At 45.8% G+C, this 17,039-nt stretch overlaps 7 protein-coding genes across 7 annotated transcripts; 3 read left to right on the top strand and 4 right to left on the bottom strand.

Annotated features, from left to right (window-relative positions):
• Nucleotides 1-1,441: 1,441 nt before the first annotated feature.
• On the top strand, nt 1,442-1,711 carry N7508_008344 (uncharacterized protein; the record flags this gene model as incomplete). The annotated part of the gene is made up of 1 exon (XM_058466408.1): nt 1,442-1,711. The coding sequence occupies one exon, from the start codon at nt 1,442-1,444 to the stop codon at nt 1,709-1,711; it is 270 nt and encodes an 89-aa protein (XP_058317736.1).
• A 131-nt stretch (nt 1,712-1,842) lies between these two features.
• N7508_008343 (Carboxylesterase type B) lies at nt 1,843-2,370 on the top strand (the record flags this gene model as incomplete). The annotated part of the gene is made up of 1 exon (XM_058466407.1): nt 1,843-2,370. The coding sequence occupies one exon, from the start codon at nt 1,843-1,845 to the stop codon at nt 2,368-2,370; it is 528 nt and encodes a 175-aa protein (XP_058317735.1).
• A 42-nt stretch (nt 2,371-2,412) lies between these two features.
• N7508_008342 (Carboxylesterase type B) lies at nt 2,413-3,087 on the top strand (the record flags this gene model as incomplete). Its single annotated transcript, XM_058466406.1, is given in 3 exon segments — nt 2,413-2,606; nt 2,637-2,685; nt 2,698-3,087. 3 exon segments carry the CDS (start codon nt 2,413-2,415, stop codon nt 3,085-3,087), a joined length of 633 nt encoding a protein of 210 aa, XP_058317734.1.
• Nucleotides 3,088-4,757: 1,670 nt separating this feature from the next.
• Nucleotides 4,758-9,016, bottom strand: N7508_008341 (uncharacterized protein; the record flags this gene model as incomplete). The annotated part of the gene is made up of 13 exons (XM_058466405.1): nt 4,758-4,974; nt 5,034-5,411; nt 5,623-6,241; nt 6,308-6,372; nt 6,432-6,482; nt 6,536-6,607; nt 6,658-6,781; nt 6,837-7,196; nt 7,245-7,370; nt 7,502-8,146; nt 8,197-8,430; nt 8,493-8,769; nt 8,828-9,016. The coding sequence occupies 13 exons, from the start codon at nt 9,014-9,016 to the stop codon at nt 4,758-4,760; spliced, it is 3,357 nt and encodes a 1,118-aa protein (XP_058317733.1).
• Nucleotides 9,017-10,978: 1,962 nt separating this feature from the next.
• Nucleotides 10,979-11,254, bottom strand: N7508_008340 (uncharacterized protein; the record flags this gene model as incomplete). The annotated part of the gene is made up of 2 exons (XM_058466404.1): nt 10,979-11,097; nt 11,164-11,254. The coding sequence occupies 2 exons, from the start codon at nt 11,252-11,254 to the stop codon at nt 10,979-10,981; spliced, it is 210 nt and encodes a 69-aa protein (XP_058317732.1).
• Nucleotides 11,255-11,912: 658 nt separating this feature from the next.
• Nucleotides 11,913-13,374, bottom strand: N7508_008339 (uncharacterized protein; the record flags this gene model as incomplete). The annotated part of the gene is made up of 4 exons (XM_058466403.1): nt 11,913-12,647; nt 12,711-13,002; nt 13,072-13,116; nt 13,166-13,374. The coding sequence occupies 4 exons, from the start codon at nt 13,372-13,374 to the stop codon at nt 11,913-11,915; spliced, it is 1,281 nt and encodes a 426-aa protein (XP_058317731.1).
• Nucleotides 13,375-14,454: 1,080 nt separating this feature from the next.
• Nucleotides 14,455-15,415, bottom strand: N7508_008338 (uncharacterized protein; the record flags this gene model as incomplete). The annotated part of the gene is made up of 3 exons (XM_058466402.1): nt 14,455-14,886; nt 14,933-15,220; nt 15,281-15,415. The coding sequence occupies 3 exons, from the start codon at nt 15,413-15,415 to the stop codon at nt 14,455-14,457; spliced, it is 855 nt and encodes a 284-aa protein (XP_058317730.1).
• Nucleotides 15,416-17,039: the final 1,624 nt, after the last annotated feature.

Here is a 17,039-nt window from a genome sequence, read left to right as displayed (position 1 = left end):
CTATTACACTAGAACATATACTATGCGCTTTTTCATGTCAGAGTTGCTATCGATACAATTTTAGTATCGTTCTCCTATCCGCAGAACTAATCATTTGGAGACCCTCTCTCCGACTACATTGCGGCTGATACTACATGAGATGGAAGAGAGGTCGCATCAAGCTCGGGTATAAGCATGGAGGTATCTACAGAGCTGTTCACTCATTAGAATCAGCACATAATAAAAATCATTACCGGATTTACAGACATTGTCGTTCAAGTGCTTTCGACATAATTCTTCGTTCGATCCCAACTTACGCGACCACCCCGAGCCAAAATGTCTTTCCGGTCACATCTCGTCCGACATGCAAAAGGCATTGACAACCCAGGCCACGATACAACCAGATTCTATTCACAGTTGACAACTAGGGGCATCAAACAGTTTCAGGATCTATGCCGAGACTTCCCATACAAAGACGCCGTTGGCTTGGTGTTGACATCTGCACTTCGACGCACTCTTCAAATAGCCCGTTTAGGGTTTTAGCAACCCTGGATAAAAGTACTACGCCTAAGACTCCGGCGCCGGGGTTTCAAAACGGCGCCAAAATTGTATTAGAGCCTGATGTTTAGGCACACTCTGCTCGACCTTGTGACACCGGCTCTGGTATATTTCTTTTGCGAATGGAGTTCTATAATCACTCCTGGGAATTCTAGACTTAGTTTTCAGATTTCCAAAGAAATAATATCCCTATGCGGATGACCCTGAGAATTGAAATTTGCGAGGTGCGCGACTTCAGCGTCAATTGTAGGAGAAATTCAAAGAATTGATGGGCAGTAGTTGACCTGAAATAGTCGTTGTTAGACATGGCGCATTTTTGGCATTGGTTATAAGTACTGCCATAATAGATGCTGGTCAGTCGAAGTGGTAGACCTTCATTGTCATATTCGACAAGAATTTTGCAATTGTTGTGCAATCATCTAAATAATGGTTGAGTCGCTGGTGTTGGATATGAACTAAATGCGGGAGACCGAAGCGTTATGATAGACCTTTTGATTTTATTCTCCCAACGACTCTGTTGGTCTCTTTCGTCATCCTTTATCAAGCAACATATTTCGAGAAGCGATCTGAGAATTGAGGGGCTTACGTTACTGACCTCCGCGCGCAGACGAATCCCCGAAAGATCTGCGGCTCCACATTTATATCCGAAGGCTCGCTCCTAATTTTAAATCTCAAAATCAAACAGACCGTGAAGATATGGGTGGAACCCAGACTGTGATCATCACCTCTTGTCTCTGATGAGGAAAATATACGGTAGATCGTTGCTTGGAGGTTGCGTACCATCCCTTGGGAGAATCTGCATGTTTCTATATAATAGCAACATGGCCAATCTGTCGAGCTCTCGTTCTCATTTAAAACCATTCTCCATTCGTTTCCAAATCTCATATACCCTTTCAAAGCTGCCATGAGGCCGTTTTTCACCCTCGTCGGTGCGGCAGCCTGCGGCTCGTCCCTTGCCTCTGCGCTCAGTCCCCCTGTTATCGACACCCACTACGACTTAATCTACGGTGGTGTTTCGCCTTTCCGTGGAGGTGATAAAGCCTTTGTCTATAAGGGAATCCCCTATGCAGAGCCTCCCACAGGCGTAAACCGCTGGACGCAGGTCTCTGGTCCATCGAAATGGTGCAAGTTGAACGCCACCGAATTTGGCCCCACAATGTGCCCAAGCAATTAGCGATGCTGGTATATTCTCCAGTGGAAAGGCCGTAGCCAGCGAGGACTGTCTGTACCTCAACGTCTGGACCCTTGCTTACAAGAACCAAACCTCCATGTCCACGAAGAAGCTGCCTGTGCTTTTTTGGAGTTATGGTGGACGATTCACCGGTGGATGTAGTGATTTCAAGACATACGACGGTACCGGTCTGGCACAATATTATCGTTGAGACTATCAACTACCGGTTGGGGCCTTTTGGACATCTTGCTCATCCCGAATTATCCGCCGAATCGGGACGGAACAGCTCTGGAAACTACGGCATTCTGGATCAACAGGCCGCTCTGCACTGGGTCAATAATAATATTCAGCTCTTTGGTTATGATCCTGATCGAATTACTGTCGGTGGGCAGTCTGCTGGCTCGGCTAGTGCCCTTGATGTTATGTGGAGCCCGCTAGCCAAGGGTCTCGCCGCACGCATTATCTCTGAGAGTGGTGCGCGGGGCACACACGATACTATGACTCGGACTGATGCCACAAGCTGTCGCGCTAAGGCTGCTGCCGAAAAGCAGGGAGTCGAATTTCTCAAGGAAATGAATGTGGCATCTCTTGCCCAGTTGCGCAATGTGTCCACGGAAGCTCTCCTTGAGTATGACTCGCTCTCCGACACTATCTGGGAATGAACCCCATTGGCCAACCTCTCCGTTAAATTAATGGAACCCCCCATGTGGCGCCCCAATATCGACGGCTATGTCATCCCTGACAACTACTCGGAGGCTTTGCGCAACAACTCTCATGTCGATATCTCCATTCTTACTGGAAACAACAAGGACGAGCCTAGTGCTAGCCCGGACCTCTCATACACTGCATCTGACTACCACGATCTGTATAGCAACCTCTTTGGCGACCTCTCGGATCAGTTCTTCACCCTATAACCCGGCGCAAACAGCACTCAGGCCTCGGAAAGTGCCAAGGAATTCTATCGCGACCTCAGCCACGTCGGTACCTAGCGTTGGGCTGTGGACTGGGCTGCCGGTGGTGCCAAGAGCAACGTGTACACTTACTACTTCAACCACACACCTGACGAGAACCGTGATGAAGGTGCATACCACGGTTCCGAGCTCTGGTACACTTTCAACAACATTGCTTACGCTTTGTACTCCAATGTTGCCTGGAACAGCGAGAACTATGCTGTCGAGAACAAGTTAGCCAATTACAGGGCAAACTTTATTCGTACTGGAAACCTCAACGGAAATGTGCTTCCGCAGTTCAAACCTACTACCCGCAACTCCCAAAATACAATGTGGCTGGGCGATTCATGGGGGATGGGCCCGCTGACCATGGAAGGCAAGCGCATCCAATTACTGCACAAGTGGACCGCTCGCCTGCCAAGTTGGTAATTGTGGTTTGAAGGATTGTGGATTTTTCAATCATCCAATTCCGAGTCGTCTTTGGCTCCATGGTTACATTCGTGCTGTTTGAAATGTATTATAGAGTCAAGATCCATGATAGACCTATGTAAAGAAGTGTATTTGCATGCTTTTATTGCTTGCTTCCATCATTTCACAACCCATGTCTATCGTATAAAATTTTTCTATGGAACAATGGCCGAACTATTCATCTATACCATCGAGTGCTTCTTTCGTAGCGAAAGGGCCGACCTAGTCTGCCAACACATATTGACACCGACGGGTAATATTTTTCGTAGCTCAGCCGAGTAACTAATAATGAGAAGGTGGCAAGATTTGAATCGCAATGATACTTGGTAATGATGCATAAAAAGATCATATCCGAAATTCTTCCAATTTACCCGACTAAATCAAGTGTTTTTCATTAGTAAATTTGATATTGCTTCGCATGGCTCGGAACAGATTTGCAAAACATTTTAGCCAAAAAATTTCAAAATATCAATCAAAGAAATGGTATCTTGGTCCGATTTAAACTTCCGCAAAACTCAATTCAGGTCGAAGGTCTCGACCCGGAATCCAACCAAGCCTAGGTCCGGGCCGAACTTCTCTAACCCGGACCTAATCTGGACCTAATCCTAAGGCCCTAGTAAACCCCAACTTGGACCCAAGTCAACCCAATTTTGGCGTAACTTTAATCATTGAACTGCTCCGTCATCTGTAGACTTCCGCATGACCATATTCTCAAATACCCAAATATAGAGCCAAAAACTGCACAAGTTATGTGGTCACGGGCTTAGCATAATTGCATTATTTATAACCAAAGTTAGGGTAGGCCTTGACATTTCCCAAGGGACTAAACTTGGTCCTATGGGAGTGGATCCACGGAATAGACCTCGGTAGGAATGCCCATGGGACTAGATTTTAGCTAGCCTCATAGGAAATGTCAAGGTCTATTTCGGGGCCCAGACCCAGCACTAGGCTAGAAATCCTGACCCGGGCCCAGTACTGAGTCGGGCCCGTATTAGGCCCGGGTTAAGCTGGGTTCTGAGGAAGTCTCACCTCGACTAACCCAGCTAAAAAAAGAAAAGTTATAACATGAAAATCAGCAAATTCAGCATGCCATGGTGAGCTGAGAAGCCTTAGTATGAGGTCATCTTATCGACAATGCTAGCGTTATTTATCTCTGACAAAAGGGACAGTAAGAGGGGGAGGACGGAAATATTTTAACCTGGGGTACTTGAGCATGCGAATTGACAACTTGGTTACTGAAAATCTCACAACCAAAAGCATCGAAACGTCGCTGGAACACATTTTTTTATGCATTGAGCCACTTCTCTGGGCCATATTAAAGTGAAGCGGAAGGAAATTTGGAATGGGTCAGGGCGTCTCATGTACGCCAAAGGATTTAAACCGGGGACTCACCCGCATGAAGGGCTTCATCGCGTTGTAGGAATTGATAATCATTGGTTATTGCATCGGTAGCATCTAAAGCGACATACTCAGTGGCCACTATAGGGCTGGTGTGTATATCCTTTTATCATTCGAACCTGAATCATAATGAGGAGTAATTTGCCTTATCTACATCAACATCATGCAGGCAGCCAGGAAGGAGTAATTCAATTCAAGGTATACGGTATTTTTCAGCGCTATTCTACTGTCCATCAGGTTTCCGAACTTCTGTAAAGGCCAGCAAACCAGCTATCCCTCGTCAAAAGCTCCTGCGGATGTCCATTTTCGACAATATGACCACCCTCGAGCACAAGGACACGGTCAAAATCCAGGACGGTGGAAGGACGGTGTGTAACAGCCAAGATCGTGTGATTAAAAAAATGCGATCGAATTAGTGTCTGCATCAACTTTTCAGTGTCTGCATCAACACTGATACCATGGGATTTTAGCATTTGGCTTCATAGTTCAGATTACGCGATGCGTCTCACCTGCTCGTTGCTTCGTCCACAACAAGGATATTCCCTTGCCGAGTGAGGGCTCGCGCAAAGCAAAGCAGCTGCCTCTGGCCATGTGAGAAGGTACTGTCGGTCACCAAAGTGTCCAAACCATATTTATGCTCAATAGACGGCCATAAGTTTACGGCCACGAGAGCGTCAACCATTTCTTTGTCAGAGCTAGTGCCGAAGAAATCGATGTTGTCACGGACAGTCCACCCATTGAGTAGGAACGCGTCTTGTGGTAGTCCATTTAGAGAGGTTCGCAAGCTTTGTCGAGAGATGGTACATATGTCGATTCCATCAATAATAATTTGGCCGTCTAAAAGCTCAATCATGTGGAAGAGTGCTGACACAAGTGTACTCTTTCCACTACAGAGTGTTAATTTCTATGTGAGATCAGCGAGTTTTCTAGAGGTCCGGGTATATATACCTTCCTGTACGACCACAGATGGCAATCTTCTCCCCTCTCTGCGCACTGAATGAAACCCCCTTTAATAAAGGATTGAATGGATTCCTGAGGCAAAAAGAACACATCAGCTTCGTCACCGTCTCGAAAATGCTTCTTTTATAAGGAACATACCCGTAGGAAGCGGTAACGTGCTTGAATTGAATATTGCCTTGCAATGGCCAGCCAACTGGCATGATATAGCGCTCGCATGGTAAATCCTCTGGCTTGAGCCTCTGATCGAACTCCTTCAGGCGAGTAACAGCACCGAGTGATGTTTCAAGATTCATCCAGAACTTGATCAAGGTTTTCATCCAAATTCCGATATTAATCGTGCTAGTAAGTGCTAGGCCCATATCACCGGCAGAAACATGACCAAGCTTGGCAACGCCAATTCCCATTAGAACCATAGCGACACCAGTCATAACAAAATCCAATGCGAGACCAAGCCATATCTGCGCCACCATGAGCAAGTAGAAAGGTCTCTGTGATAGCTCGAGACTGGCATTGGCCGCCTTTCGGTGCTGGTCCTGCCAACAAAATGCGCGTACGGTAGCAAGACCGTCAATTGTTTCGATAGTGTGCTTTAGGATAGGTGCCTTCGCTTCGATGTCAAGAACACGAAGTTGCCGAGAAGTCCGAAGGTAAAAGGTCTCAACAGCCCAAATGGTTATGACTGCCACAGGGATTACGGCTGCCATGTAGTGTGCGTTGATTATTACCACGATGATTCCACCAATGCATTGTAAGAAATCTGAATGTAGGATGCGAACATATTAGCATGTAGAATGAAGGAGTATTTGGGGATCGATGAAATTACTGGCAATTGTTAAAAAAACGACCAGTGGTAACTCAAAGTCGATCAATTCCAAATCGTTTTTGAACCTGCGATTGGGCGTCAACAACATTGAGACGAGAAAACTAAATCTGGACACTTGGATTACCGATTGATGGTGGCTCCGGAATCATTTTCCGCAAAAAAGGACATTGGGGCCCTATAGAAGTCATGATCAAGGAACTAGTAGCTATTAACTCCTTGGTTGCCTACCTAATAACTGCTTTGAGCAGTCTTTGGTGCAAAGTCATCATTGTCTTCGCCGTGACGCCATGAATCATGATCCTACAGGAATAGCGTGAGTACGATTTCGTTCATGCAGAAGCAGAGCATACCATTGGGAAACCAAAAACATCATCGCGTATACCGCAGAAAGAACGCAATCAACAGCTACTCGCATTGAAATGTTGCGATTAGGCTCAATATCATTATCGTGGGCCCACCACTTCACCCAGGTGGCTAACGTTGGCGGCTTTGAATTAGCGAGGCCTCCAAAGCGAGTTAGGATGCTTACACATGAATATCTTGGAAGTAATTCCAACCGATAAGGCCGCAACAAACAGTAGCCAACCGAGTCTGGGGGCTGCAGTCAAGTAGTAGTTGTACGTCGCCAACTCACCCGTCCAACACGGATCACCCGAGTCTTCCGATGTGAAAGTCTCACCAGGCACATGCAGGGAATAATTTGAATCGTTAGTAAGACTTGCAATGGTGATTTGTGACCGGGCTTTGTCTTCTAAAGCTTTGAATGAATCCACGGAATGACCTTTGATTACAGTATCCCGGTCAAGTAGAGATCTGTTACGATTCAAAGAGGCAAGTGATCCGTCTGCTCCTAAACTTATGACTAGATCAGCATTTTGAAGTCGATGAGCTAAAATTTAGTTAGCACTTTTCTTGCGTTAGGGCATTTCAGTCTAACTTAAACTTGTCACGAGGATCACGGTTGTCCCGAATTTCCGAAGCAAACCTCGAGGGCTCAGCAGTTGTTCAAACATATGCTCCTCAGTAATAGCATCTGAACCGCTGAGCACATCATCTAGAATAACTAGACTATGTTTGGAGTAGACAGCACGTGCCAGAACCTCCTCGACTTAGCCAATTGACGGATCAATGATTGAGACAGAACACTAACCAGACGCTGCTTTTGCCCTCCGCTGAGAGCAACTCCTTTCGTACCGACGATAGTGTCATCTTTGTTGATGAAGCCCGCAATATCCACCTGAAGAGCACATGCTTTGATGACCATTTTATACCAGTCCTCGCAGTACGAGTTTGCCCCAAGTATATTGTCCCGAATTGTCCCATTGACCAGCCAGGGCGTCTGGCTACAGTAGGCAATATCTGGCGAGTGGATGACGATGGTTCCCTCATTATATGATGTCTCTCCAAGAATGGCCTGTAAAACGGTAGACTTCCCACATCCAACAGGGCCGACGAGCATTGTCAAGGAATTAAAGGGAATATCGAATGTCAGGTTTTTGACAATGGGGTTCTGCCATCCAGCAGAGAAATCTTTGGCAAGAAGGCAAGAAGGTAGGTGTTGAGAAGGAATGGCCATTTTGTGGTCTTCTTGAACCCGGCTGTCTTCACGCTCGGGTTTGTTCAACAACTCCTGGATATTAGCAATACATCCGACAGCAGATGATATATTAGAGATAGCCTGGAGTAAGGACAAAAGCGATTCACCCATGAGTTCGAGTATCGCTAAGCAAGTGAAGGCACGTGGGCTGTCAAGAGTTCCAATCGCTCCATGTTTTGACCGAGAGACAAACATGTAGATGGCAAATGACACAGTTGGAGTGACTATCGAATGCGTGCTAGCTAGGGGAATCCATGAGCAATTTACGAAACCAGAAGTTTACAATGCATACCGAAGGTGAAAATGCCTGTCACAATGGAACGGTACCTCTTGGAGGCCGAGATTTCGTCGAGACGTAGGGATGTTAAGACTGTAAGGAGCCGGCCAACAATGCCAGACATTTTGACTCCTTTAGCTCCACTGACCAGCTCTACCGTGATCACAATACGTCGTTGTATTGCATTGATCCAGGCAGTTTGGGATCGGACAGCATAGGGAGCCAGTAAAACTACCCCAACGATTGCCACTGTTTTCACATCAGCTATTCAAGTTACCAGATCAATATCGATTCCACGGGGATCGACTAACCAACTGAAAGGAGCATCGCTGCTATGCTGCTTTCATAAAGCTCTCGGTAAATGAACCAAAAAAACAGGCCTAATTCAATTGGAGCCGCCCAGCACTCATAATATGTGTACAGACCTAAAGCCATTCGTTCGATGTCTGTGCTAATTGCAGTGACAACCTCATCTTGGCCACTCGAGGTGGGCAAACGCATAGCTTTATCGTATATCATGCCAACTAAGCCACCGCGTATCAGAGTGATGAGACGCGCTGCTTTATGTTTTGATACGGCCAACGAGATCTAATTCAGAAGTATCGTAAGTCAAAGTTCGGAATTAGTGGCCCAATTGTGAACTAACCCCCATCCCGCCGTACACCAATGCGAAGGCTGCAACGAGAAGAACACCGCGGTCGTGGGCGGTCTTCTCATCAGAACGGGCAAATATTGTTACTGCGCGACGGATGAGGTATGGTTGTGCAATCACAAAACCGATGTATGCTAGTCGAGGCGCAACACAGGATACAATTTCCGACCAGAAAGCCTTCATGATAAGATATACCAGTATGTTGGGCTTCTTCTTTTCCTTGCCTATATGCCTGCTTAATAATGGCTTGTTGTCTGAAGAATAATAGATTGACTTACTTCGGGCCCAGAGTGACGCAAGATGATTCTTATCAATTGAAGGACACATGCTGGGCTCCACTGGAAACAAATCTTGCACTGTGAGATTTTTCTTCATCCCGCAGATGAACAATTGAATGAGCCAACTGAAAAGCGCCCGCCCCAATGGGCCTTCGAGCTGCTCTGGGCAGTGAGCAAAATTTCCTTGATATGCGAAACGGGTCTTCGGCCAGGATTCCAACACTGATAAGGCAGCATTAGGCACAAGTAGCACAAGACTCGTGACTACCACTTGATGTAGGCCCTCGATTGAGTACACTGTTCGTACGTGGACTGCATCGAATAAAATCTTGGTAGCAGGGTACAGAGCTAGAATCGTCGAAGGCCTGATAGCGAACCGGTGTTCACAGTGTGAGCCATACATGAAGATAGTCGTGGTCAAGATTGATAGGATGACAGAGGGAAAAGTGAGGCTGGTGCGGGGACTGGAAGCGTAAAATACCAAACAGGCAACTTGGATAAACAATTGCGCAACATAGACAGCCTTGATTGCACTGTCAGTTCGTTTGATGGTACCTCTTTTGAAGATTCATACCTACCATCTTAGTCCAATATAACCATCCTCGTGCCACTATGACCTTTTGTGTTCTAAGGTACCAGATACGGCCAGCTATCCACACGATACCGATGATAGCGGGGGTGATGCACATAAAACCCTCTTCGAAGAGTAAAGTGAAATCAAGCCCGTTATAACACTCATCGGCCACGATGGGCCCGAACCTAGTATGAGCTGCCACTGAACACATTGACTGGCCCATCCGTAGAGCGAGCCAAGTACCCATGCCGCTCCTTGGTAATGAAAGACGTGGCTATAAGATGAGAAAATGTCTTGGTGTCAAGAGTTTACGTTCTTCTCTAGTCACCAACTCGATTCTCGTGATTTGTTAAATGAAGGGATGGGTGAGAAACCAAATTAAAATCGCAGAAACAAAATAAACTGGATCGATCGTACCTTAATAGTAAACCAATGACCGTCAGCGTAGCTTGCTACCGGAATGCAGGGGTTTGCAATGTTCAGCCAGCCCCTTTCGATCTAAGAACGCGACTATTGAATTCTATTTTGAGATAGATAGACAATGCCGCTCTACGAATCGAGCATTGTATTTCTACAAGAGAAATAATCGCATATGTTCGTGTATATTTCCCCAACATCATACATACATCTTGGATACTTTTTCTGCTTCAAATATCTTTATGTTCATTTATCGCCGAGTCAACATCAAGTTTTCATGCTGGCTCATTTTTCTATGGTCAAAACCTGGTGGACAAAGGCTTACGTAGCTTGCTAGAGTTAGAACAAAAGTAGTCGATCGCAAATCAAAATAACAGCAGTACCGCCAATGACTATCACCAGGTGAAAAGGTGCAGATGTGATCAAGGTCGAGGCTAGGCGAGGCGCGGATACCGACCACAGAAATCTCGGATCTTTGATCATTGCCATGCATGATCCCATCACCGAGAGTATACCAAACGACATAAATAAAGACTGACAGATAAATCTTTCCGCTGAAAACCACATCCGAACACACCCTCCCGATGTTTGTAGTGTATGACCACGAACCAAGGAGATACTGTTGCAAGTCCACCAAAGAGGCCCTGCCACATTGGTGACAAACCCTTGTATCGCAGTACCCACATCGTTGTGCTCAACCATCCCGTTCCAGGCGTTACTGAAATCAAGTGTCTTAAGATCGCGATGGCGCCCAGTGGCGTAAAGTGAGCATTCACCGAGTATTATGGCAGTTGCACTGGCTTCAAATGATGTCATTGGCTGAATAGATTCTAGCAAGCTAGTCAGCCATTTTTTTCCCACGTCAAGGGTGTCCATTCACTCCATACTCAAAAAATGGATCTGTATTCGAGATAGAAGAAATATCGGAATGTCTGAGACCTTTGCCATGGTAATCAAGTAGAGGTTGAGTAGCTCCAAAATTGCCAACATGACAGCTAGAAACCACGGTCAGCTTTCATACGACACTGGAGTATGGTATTCTATGCCTGTTTGTAACATACTGCTGTCGGCACGAATTGGTTTGTTAACACGAGAATGAATGACCAAGAAAACAATTCCACCACAGCATCCCACAAAGGTCGTCTGAGCCATTAAAGCTTGGTCGAGGGCACATAACTTGATGTGTAACTCTCCAAAATTCAAGGGTATCAATGCGGGAGTGTGTTCGGCAGTAAAAGCTAGCTTAAAGCTGAAAGCTACCAGAGATAGAATGAGCGCTGCTGACTTTGCTGCGAGAGCGCTAGAAGGACTGTGATCAAAGACCCGACAAGTGTGGTTGATGAGCTGGACGGCCGTTGCCACGTAAGTGGCAGTGCATAGTGTCAAGATGACAGTGGAAACCCACAAAGAAGCATTCAGAGAATGTGCTTCAGCGTATTGGCCCCAGAGATAAAAGACGATTTGAAGCGTAAGGGGCTTCAGAGCTGATATGGCTGACGCTTTCACACTATTTCCCGGACCAGATTTCATGATAAGATAAGCAAGCCATATTAAGGAAGCTAAGCTCCAAAAATCAGATTCTTTTGAAGCACCTCGGCGCGAAAGCATCGATAAACAGTAGGCAATGTTTAGTAAAAGTACCAGAGCAGTTGCAAACCTATTGGCCCCCGTGAATAGATGACAGGCCAGTATTGAAAGGAGAGTGGCCCCAAGTGAAATCGTTATTCCACCGAGGAGATGGAACTTGTTCATTTGCCGCACCGTTGCTTGGTGAATTCGATTTTGGGCAGTCTTCGAGTCCTACGACTGTTTAGTTATTTTGCTTTCTCACGAGATGCATGTCAGGATTGTCGATTACCATGAACAGAAGTGATAATTCATCGTCAACGTTGTGACCTCGACGTGATGTGCCGATATGCTCCCACAGGCAGTCGACAGTCAGGGTGCTGTTTTCACATTCCACTTGATGATCCTGATTCGCAACTCCATGGCTAAGTTGAATTATATTTTGTAAAATCAACAACCGTCGCTCCTCAGGGGTTTTCCATAAAGGAAGGAAGTCGGGTATAAAGCTGCCAAGATTGTCGCGTGGTACCGGAAGACCCAGAAGCCCAGAGATAGTAGGGACGATGTCCAGTTGACCCATCGAGTTGAAATATTGGTAGCGATTGCCGATCTTCCTTTCTTCAGCAAGTCTGTCATAAACTGAAGGCAGAACCTGTAACTGTGGAGATATAAATAGCAATGCCGTCGATAGCTCCTCAACAGAGTCCCCTCCGTGCTCTCCCAGGTCATTCATTCCATGATCACCTAGGAGTACCAGCAATGTTTTGTTGAGATGAGGCTCCTTCTGAATTGATCGATAAACATTGTTTACTACATCATCCATCTCTCGCTGCTTAGCTTGCATGTATGGACTGTACGCGCCGCCCATGTGTGCAAGGTGGTCAATTCCCGGAAAGTGTACAACTAGTCCACTCCAGTCATCGTTTTTTAGCTCTTTATCAATGAACATAGCAACTGCAGGATCTATAGAAGTAAAATCCTAACGACAAAAGAAGTTAGTTTAAGCTGATAATCTGCTGGAAGTAGGTTACCAATTACACACAGGAAGGAAATGACTCCCGTAGCCTTCACTCCGATCAAACATTTTGGGAAAGAGATTCAGCCAGTTTTCCTCACCAGAAAACGTCATTTTTCCACGACCTGTCGCCTTGAGGTGGCCAAGCCAACTCTCGACGATACGATCTGATTCTCCTTTCACCAGCCTTTGGGTGTTTGAGAAGACCTCTGAGAATGCAGGGCTGGCACCGACTGTCATGGACTGGATACACAGCCTTGTGAAAGTGGGACTGGTCGCTTCCATTGTAAACGGCAAAGCCTCACCAGATTGAACAAGACTTTAGAGAGATGTATTAACATCTTCAAATTTGAAGGTTTCTTGTTTTCAAGACCAATTTGCCACCTACCTACGCGTAAAGGAGAACCCCGAGTTCTCCGAGTAAACGAAATCGCTGCCATCGGTTGGCTAAATATTTGACGAAGAGCAAGAGATAAACTTACCTCCGGAGTGCATCGACAACCATAAACACAATTTTGTCAAAAGGTACCGACGTCGGCGAATTAGGAATATCCAACTGGTACATACCAGATTCCTTAAGATCGGTGAGGTATGGCTTGGCACCAAAGAAGCCGCAAGCAAACATGGCCAGCGACCCCAGACTCAAAATATTGCATAGCGTCAACAGGGACTTTTTGCCGATGCTTGACATTTTCGTGCGGAAAACTGAGGGCAAATGTGTTCGGTTACAGAAAGTAGGCAAGGCAGGGAGGTTGCGATACCTGGCCACAACATTAGGGTCCTTTTGGAAGAGAACGGTTAGGGCTGTATATCTGATTTTGATGTAATGGGCCCAAGCAGGATCCTTTGTCTTAGCCGCCCCGAAACACAGCGAATGAATATTTAATGATTAAATTACCAAACCCGTTGTTGGCATAGCCTCGTTGAAATTGCTCGCGCAAAATCTGATGTGTCGCTTTGGCATGCCTCGATCCACAATATGAATATACGATAAAGGATTTGACGACATTTCTTCTCACCGCAACTCGCAAATAGATATCTGTACTGAGTCTAGCCCACTGATAGAAAGTCTAGGGGGCCATGTCACACCGACAAAAACTCCTGTGGATGACTAGGGCCAGAGCTGAATCGTATTCACCCGCAGCCCCTCAGTAATCAAGTTACCCCGTGCAGAATAAGCTGTCTGCTCTACTTGATTTTTATTATGGCTTGGTCAGCGGGATGTATGGAGGCGAATAAGTGGGATTGATGACGCTTATCTGCACGACTAGTGGTTGAATGTGATACAACACACGACCTCAAGGGCGCATATGAGGTACTCGATACCGAACCAACGAGCAGCACTGCTCCTCAATTACCGATTGATGTTTTCGCCTTTATTCAAAAGCTATCTATCTTCTCGGGAATTCTCGGTCGATCTGCGTCAGCCATGTTGTTGAGATCGACATGAACAATCGTGCCCCGTAAAATAGGATTGCCAAGATTTTCAGTAACTGCCTATTCGTTGCGTTATTCATCTGGAGCGGACAAACCTGGCGCATTGGCGCTACAATTCTACTTTTTTTTTGTTTTGACTGTGCTACTACCATACGGTACGGAAATCTTAGGTGAACAGCGGGTTTTAGTTAATTTTTCTGGTGTATCTCGTAATTGCATTACGCGCCACTAGTGATGCACGCGGTTGTATTTTGCGCGATTCTCGACAAGGCGAACGTACGATACACCGTAGCTCTTGTATGTTAGATAAATCAACCATTCAGACGCTTGTTCCTCATTTCTTCCCCTCAGCCTCGTCGGTCTCACCCTCATCATCACTTCTTATGTCATCGCTGTATCCTTTGCTCAAAGCTCTCATAATGGTTTTGACAATCATTTGAAACCAAATGATTGACATAGCTTGGAATGCCAGCAATGTAGAGAGAAATGCCCATTTGACAAAGGGGGTTATACAGACCAAACTGCTTGCGTCTATGAAAGGGCGTCCAAGACTACCCCAGGAGACCTCCGGTATAACCGTATGGCTGGGTTTTCTGTCGAATCCCGAATAGCACCCATATGGCTTTGTGCTCGGGATGTCATGAAATAAGATCCAACATAAACGCACATAGATGATGTGCCGAGACACAAACCACACCGCAGCAAATGTGCCCAGTGCCACATTTCCGCTGGTTCGCCAATCCACGTAGCGAAGAACTTTTGCGATCTGCAAGAGTCAGGTTTGATGGGTTTTGTTTCGGGAGTCGACGTACACATAGGAAGACATCTGCGGCTTCCATCAGATTCGAGACCAAATGAGAGAGCTCATGGGCGCTGTAGACATATGCAGACCACATAACAGTTGCGGTGACAATGTGGTGTGCCATGTACAGGGCATAATCGTAACGCCTTTTCTCCACATTGACCACGATAATCTGATTAAACCAAAATGCAAGACTGATCAGAAGGTAGAGCTTCAAATTTCCTCCAAGCTCCTTGGTTGGAAATGTGGTCCAGAGCTCTCGCAAGTTCATCCAGTAGTTCGATTGCATCCAAACGCTCTAACAGCTGGTGAGATAAGAGGATTAAGCGAAAAGGATGCCACAGTATTAATGACTGACCATTCCCAAAGTCCACATCGATGAGTAGTAGATGCCCGTCCAGGTTTGTTCTGCGAATCTCCTAGCATTTCCTTTGGACAGTCCCATTCGCAAGGCCATCGGCTCCAATATCCAGGAAACCGAGATAGCCCACATCGCTGTTAGTACAATGGTGAATGCAGCAACGCAATATAGATCTTTAAAGCCTTGGCTATATTTCCCCGTAGACGGGTCATAGTATGGTAAATGAAACGGCATGTTTGTTTCCTGTATCATCCACAGCAGGAAAGCCATGCCCGATAAAAAACAGAATATCACTGCCTGTGCTGACGATTCATGTTAGCGTTACTCCATGGCATTGTGGCTTCTGTGGATGCACAATTTGGCACTTTAAAAATCAACCAGGCTAACTTGAATGGAATTTCTTCATACCGGTCTGTCTGCTGATTGTCCGACTTGACGCCTGACTCCCAGGGCATGCATAAGTAGCCGGAACCTTTGATGGGCCGACAACCTTTTCCATATTGCGGACGGCCGAACGATTCAACGCTAGACTTTCGATACTAATGTGAGAAAGAAAGAGTACTTTTTTATATCTTGCTCTTACTCAATGATGATGCCAAGACAAATACAGTCGCTAATCAAGATGAGGTATGGATCGCCATAGGAGAAGTCCGCTCGTTGAGTGGCGGTCTGGGAGTGCATTCTAGCATTCTTAAAGAACCAGGATTGCATGGATTGCGTAAGTGGGAAACATGATTGGTAATTGGAGCAACTGATTTTAGGTTTCGGACACGTTCAATACATCTGAGATCGAGACCCACTTCGATCTCCGAATATTGCCTTCTTAAGGTTTGTCATCTTTCCAACTACTTGAGTTTCTGGATTTTTTCGCTCAGAAAAGCCCAACTTGGTGTGCGGTATTCATGCTATTAGGAGCACACCTGACCATGATAGGTAAGGGCTGAACAGGGAAGTAAAGCGAGTGACGACCGACTCTAGCCTATATCATGCATGACCCACCGCCAGGCAAATTTTATCGCATGGTGTAGGTAGTTACGAATAATCGCTGCACACCGTCGGTGAACGCTACAATACTATTTACAGTTTTTCGCTGCAAGCAGAACAGCCCCATACACAGAGAAGGCCCATGCGTGTTGAGAAGAGGACTATTTTAGCCAATTCACAATGCATATAGCCTTTCCTTCAGGTAATTTTTTTTCCAAGTGCAAGATATCAATTACAAGGTTTTTTTTTATTTTTCTGTTTCTTTTCTCTTTTCTTTATAAAAAAAAAGAATATTAATCTGCATCACTGAAAGATTACTTACCATTCAACGTAACGTAATGGATGGTTTATCTCCTTCAGAAGAAATACTGGGGACCGTGAGATATTTTTTCGATCAAATTATTTAATGACCAAACTCCAACGACGGAGAGAATAGTTATCAACCATAATCTTCATCTGGTTCAAGTCCAAACACAGATTCTTTTCAGCAGGCCTTTCTGGAGACCAGAGTACCCCATCCATGACGTGCACTACAGGAGAGCCAGGCCTCTACCTGAGCCTGAATTGCTACGTGACGTGGTTTAGGGTAGGCTTGGGCTTTTTCTTTCTCGTGGGCGTCTACCAGTTCTACCTCTTTGCGTTACCAAAGCCTATATCCGGCATCCCGTACAAGGCAAAATCAGCCAGATCACTGCTTGGTGACGTTCCAGTCGTGTTGTCAGGGCTTTCTCGAAAGCCCGAGCTAAGAGTCTCTTTTAATGAACGCGCAAGA

This window comes from Penicillium antarcticum, assembly GCF_028974205.1.
Source record: "Penicillium antarcticum strain IBT 31339 chromosome Unknown utg000008l_segment0_segment0, whole genome shotgun sequence".
NCBI lineage: Eukaryota > Fungi > Ascomycota > Eurotiomycetes > Eurotiales > Aspergillaceae > Penicillium > Penicillium antarcticum.
Note: the sequence above shows the minus strand (reverse complement) of the source record. Positions and strands in the feature narration are given on the sequence as shown.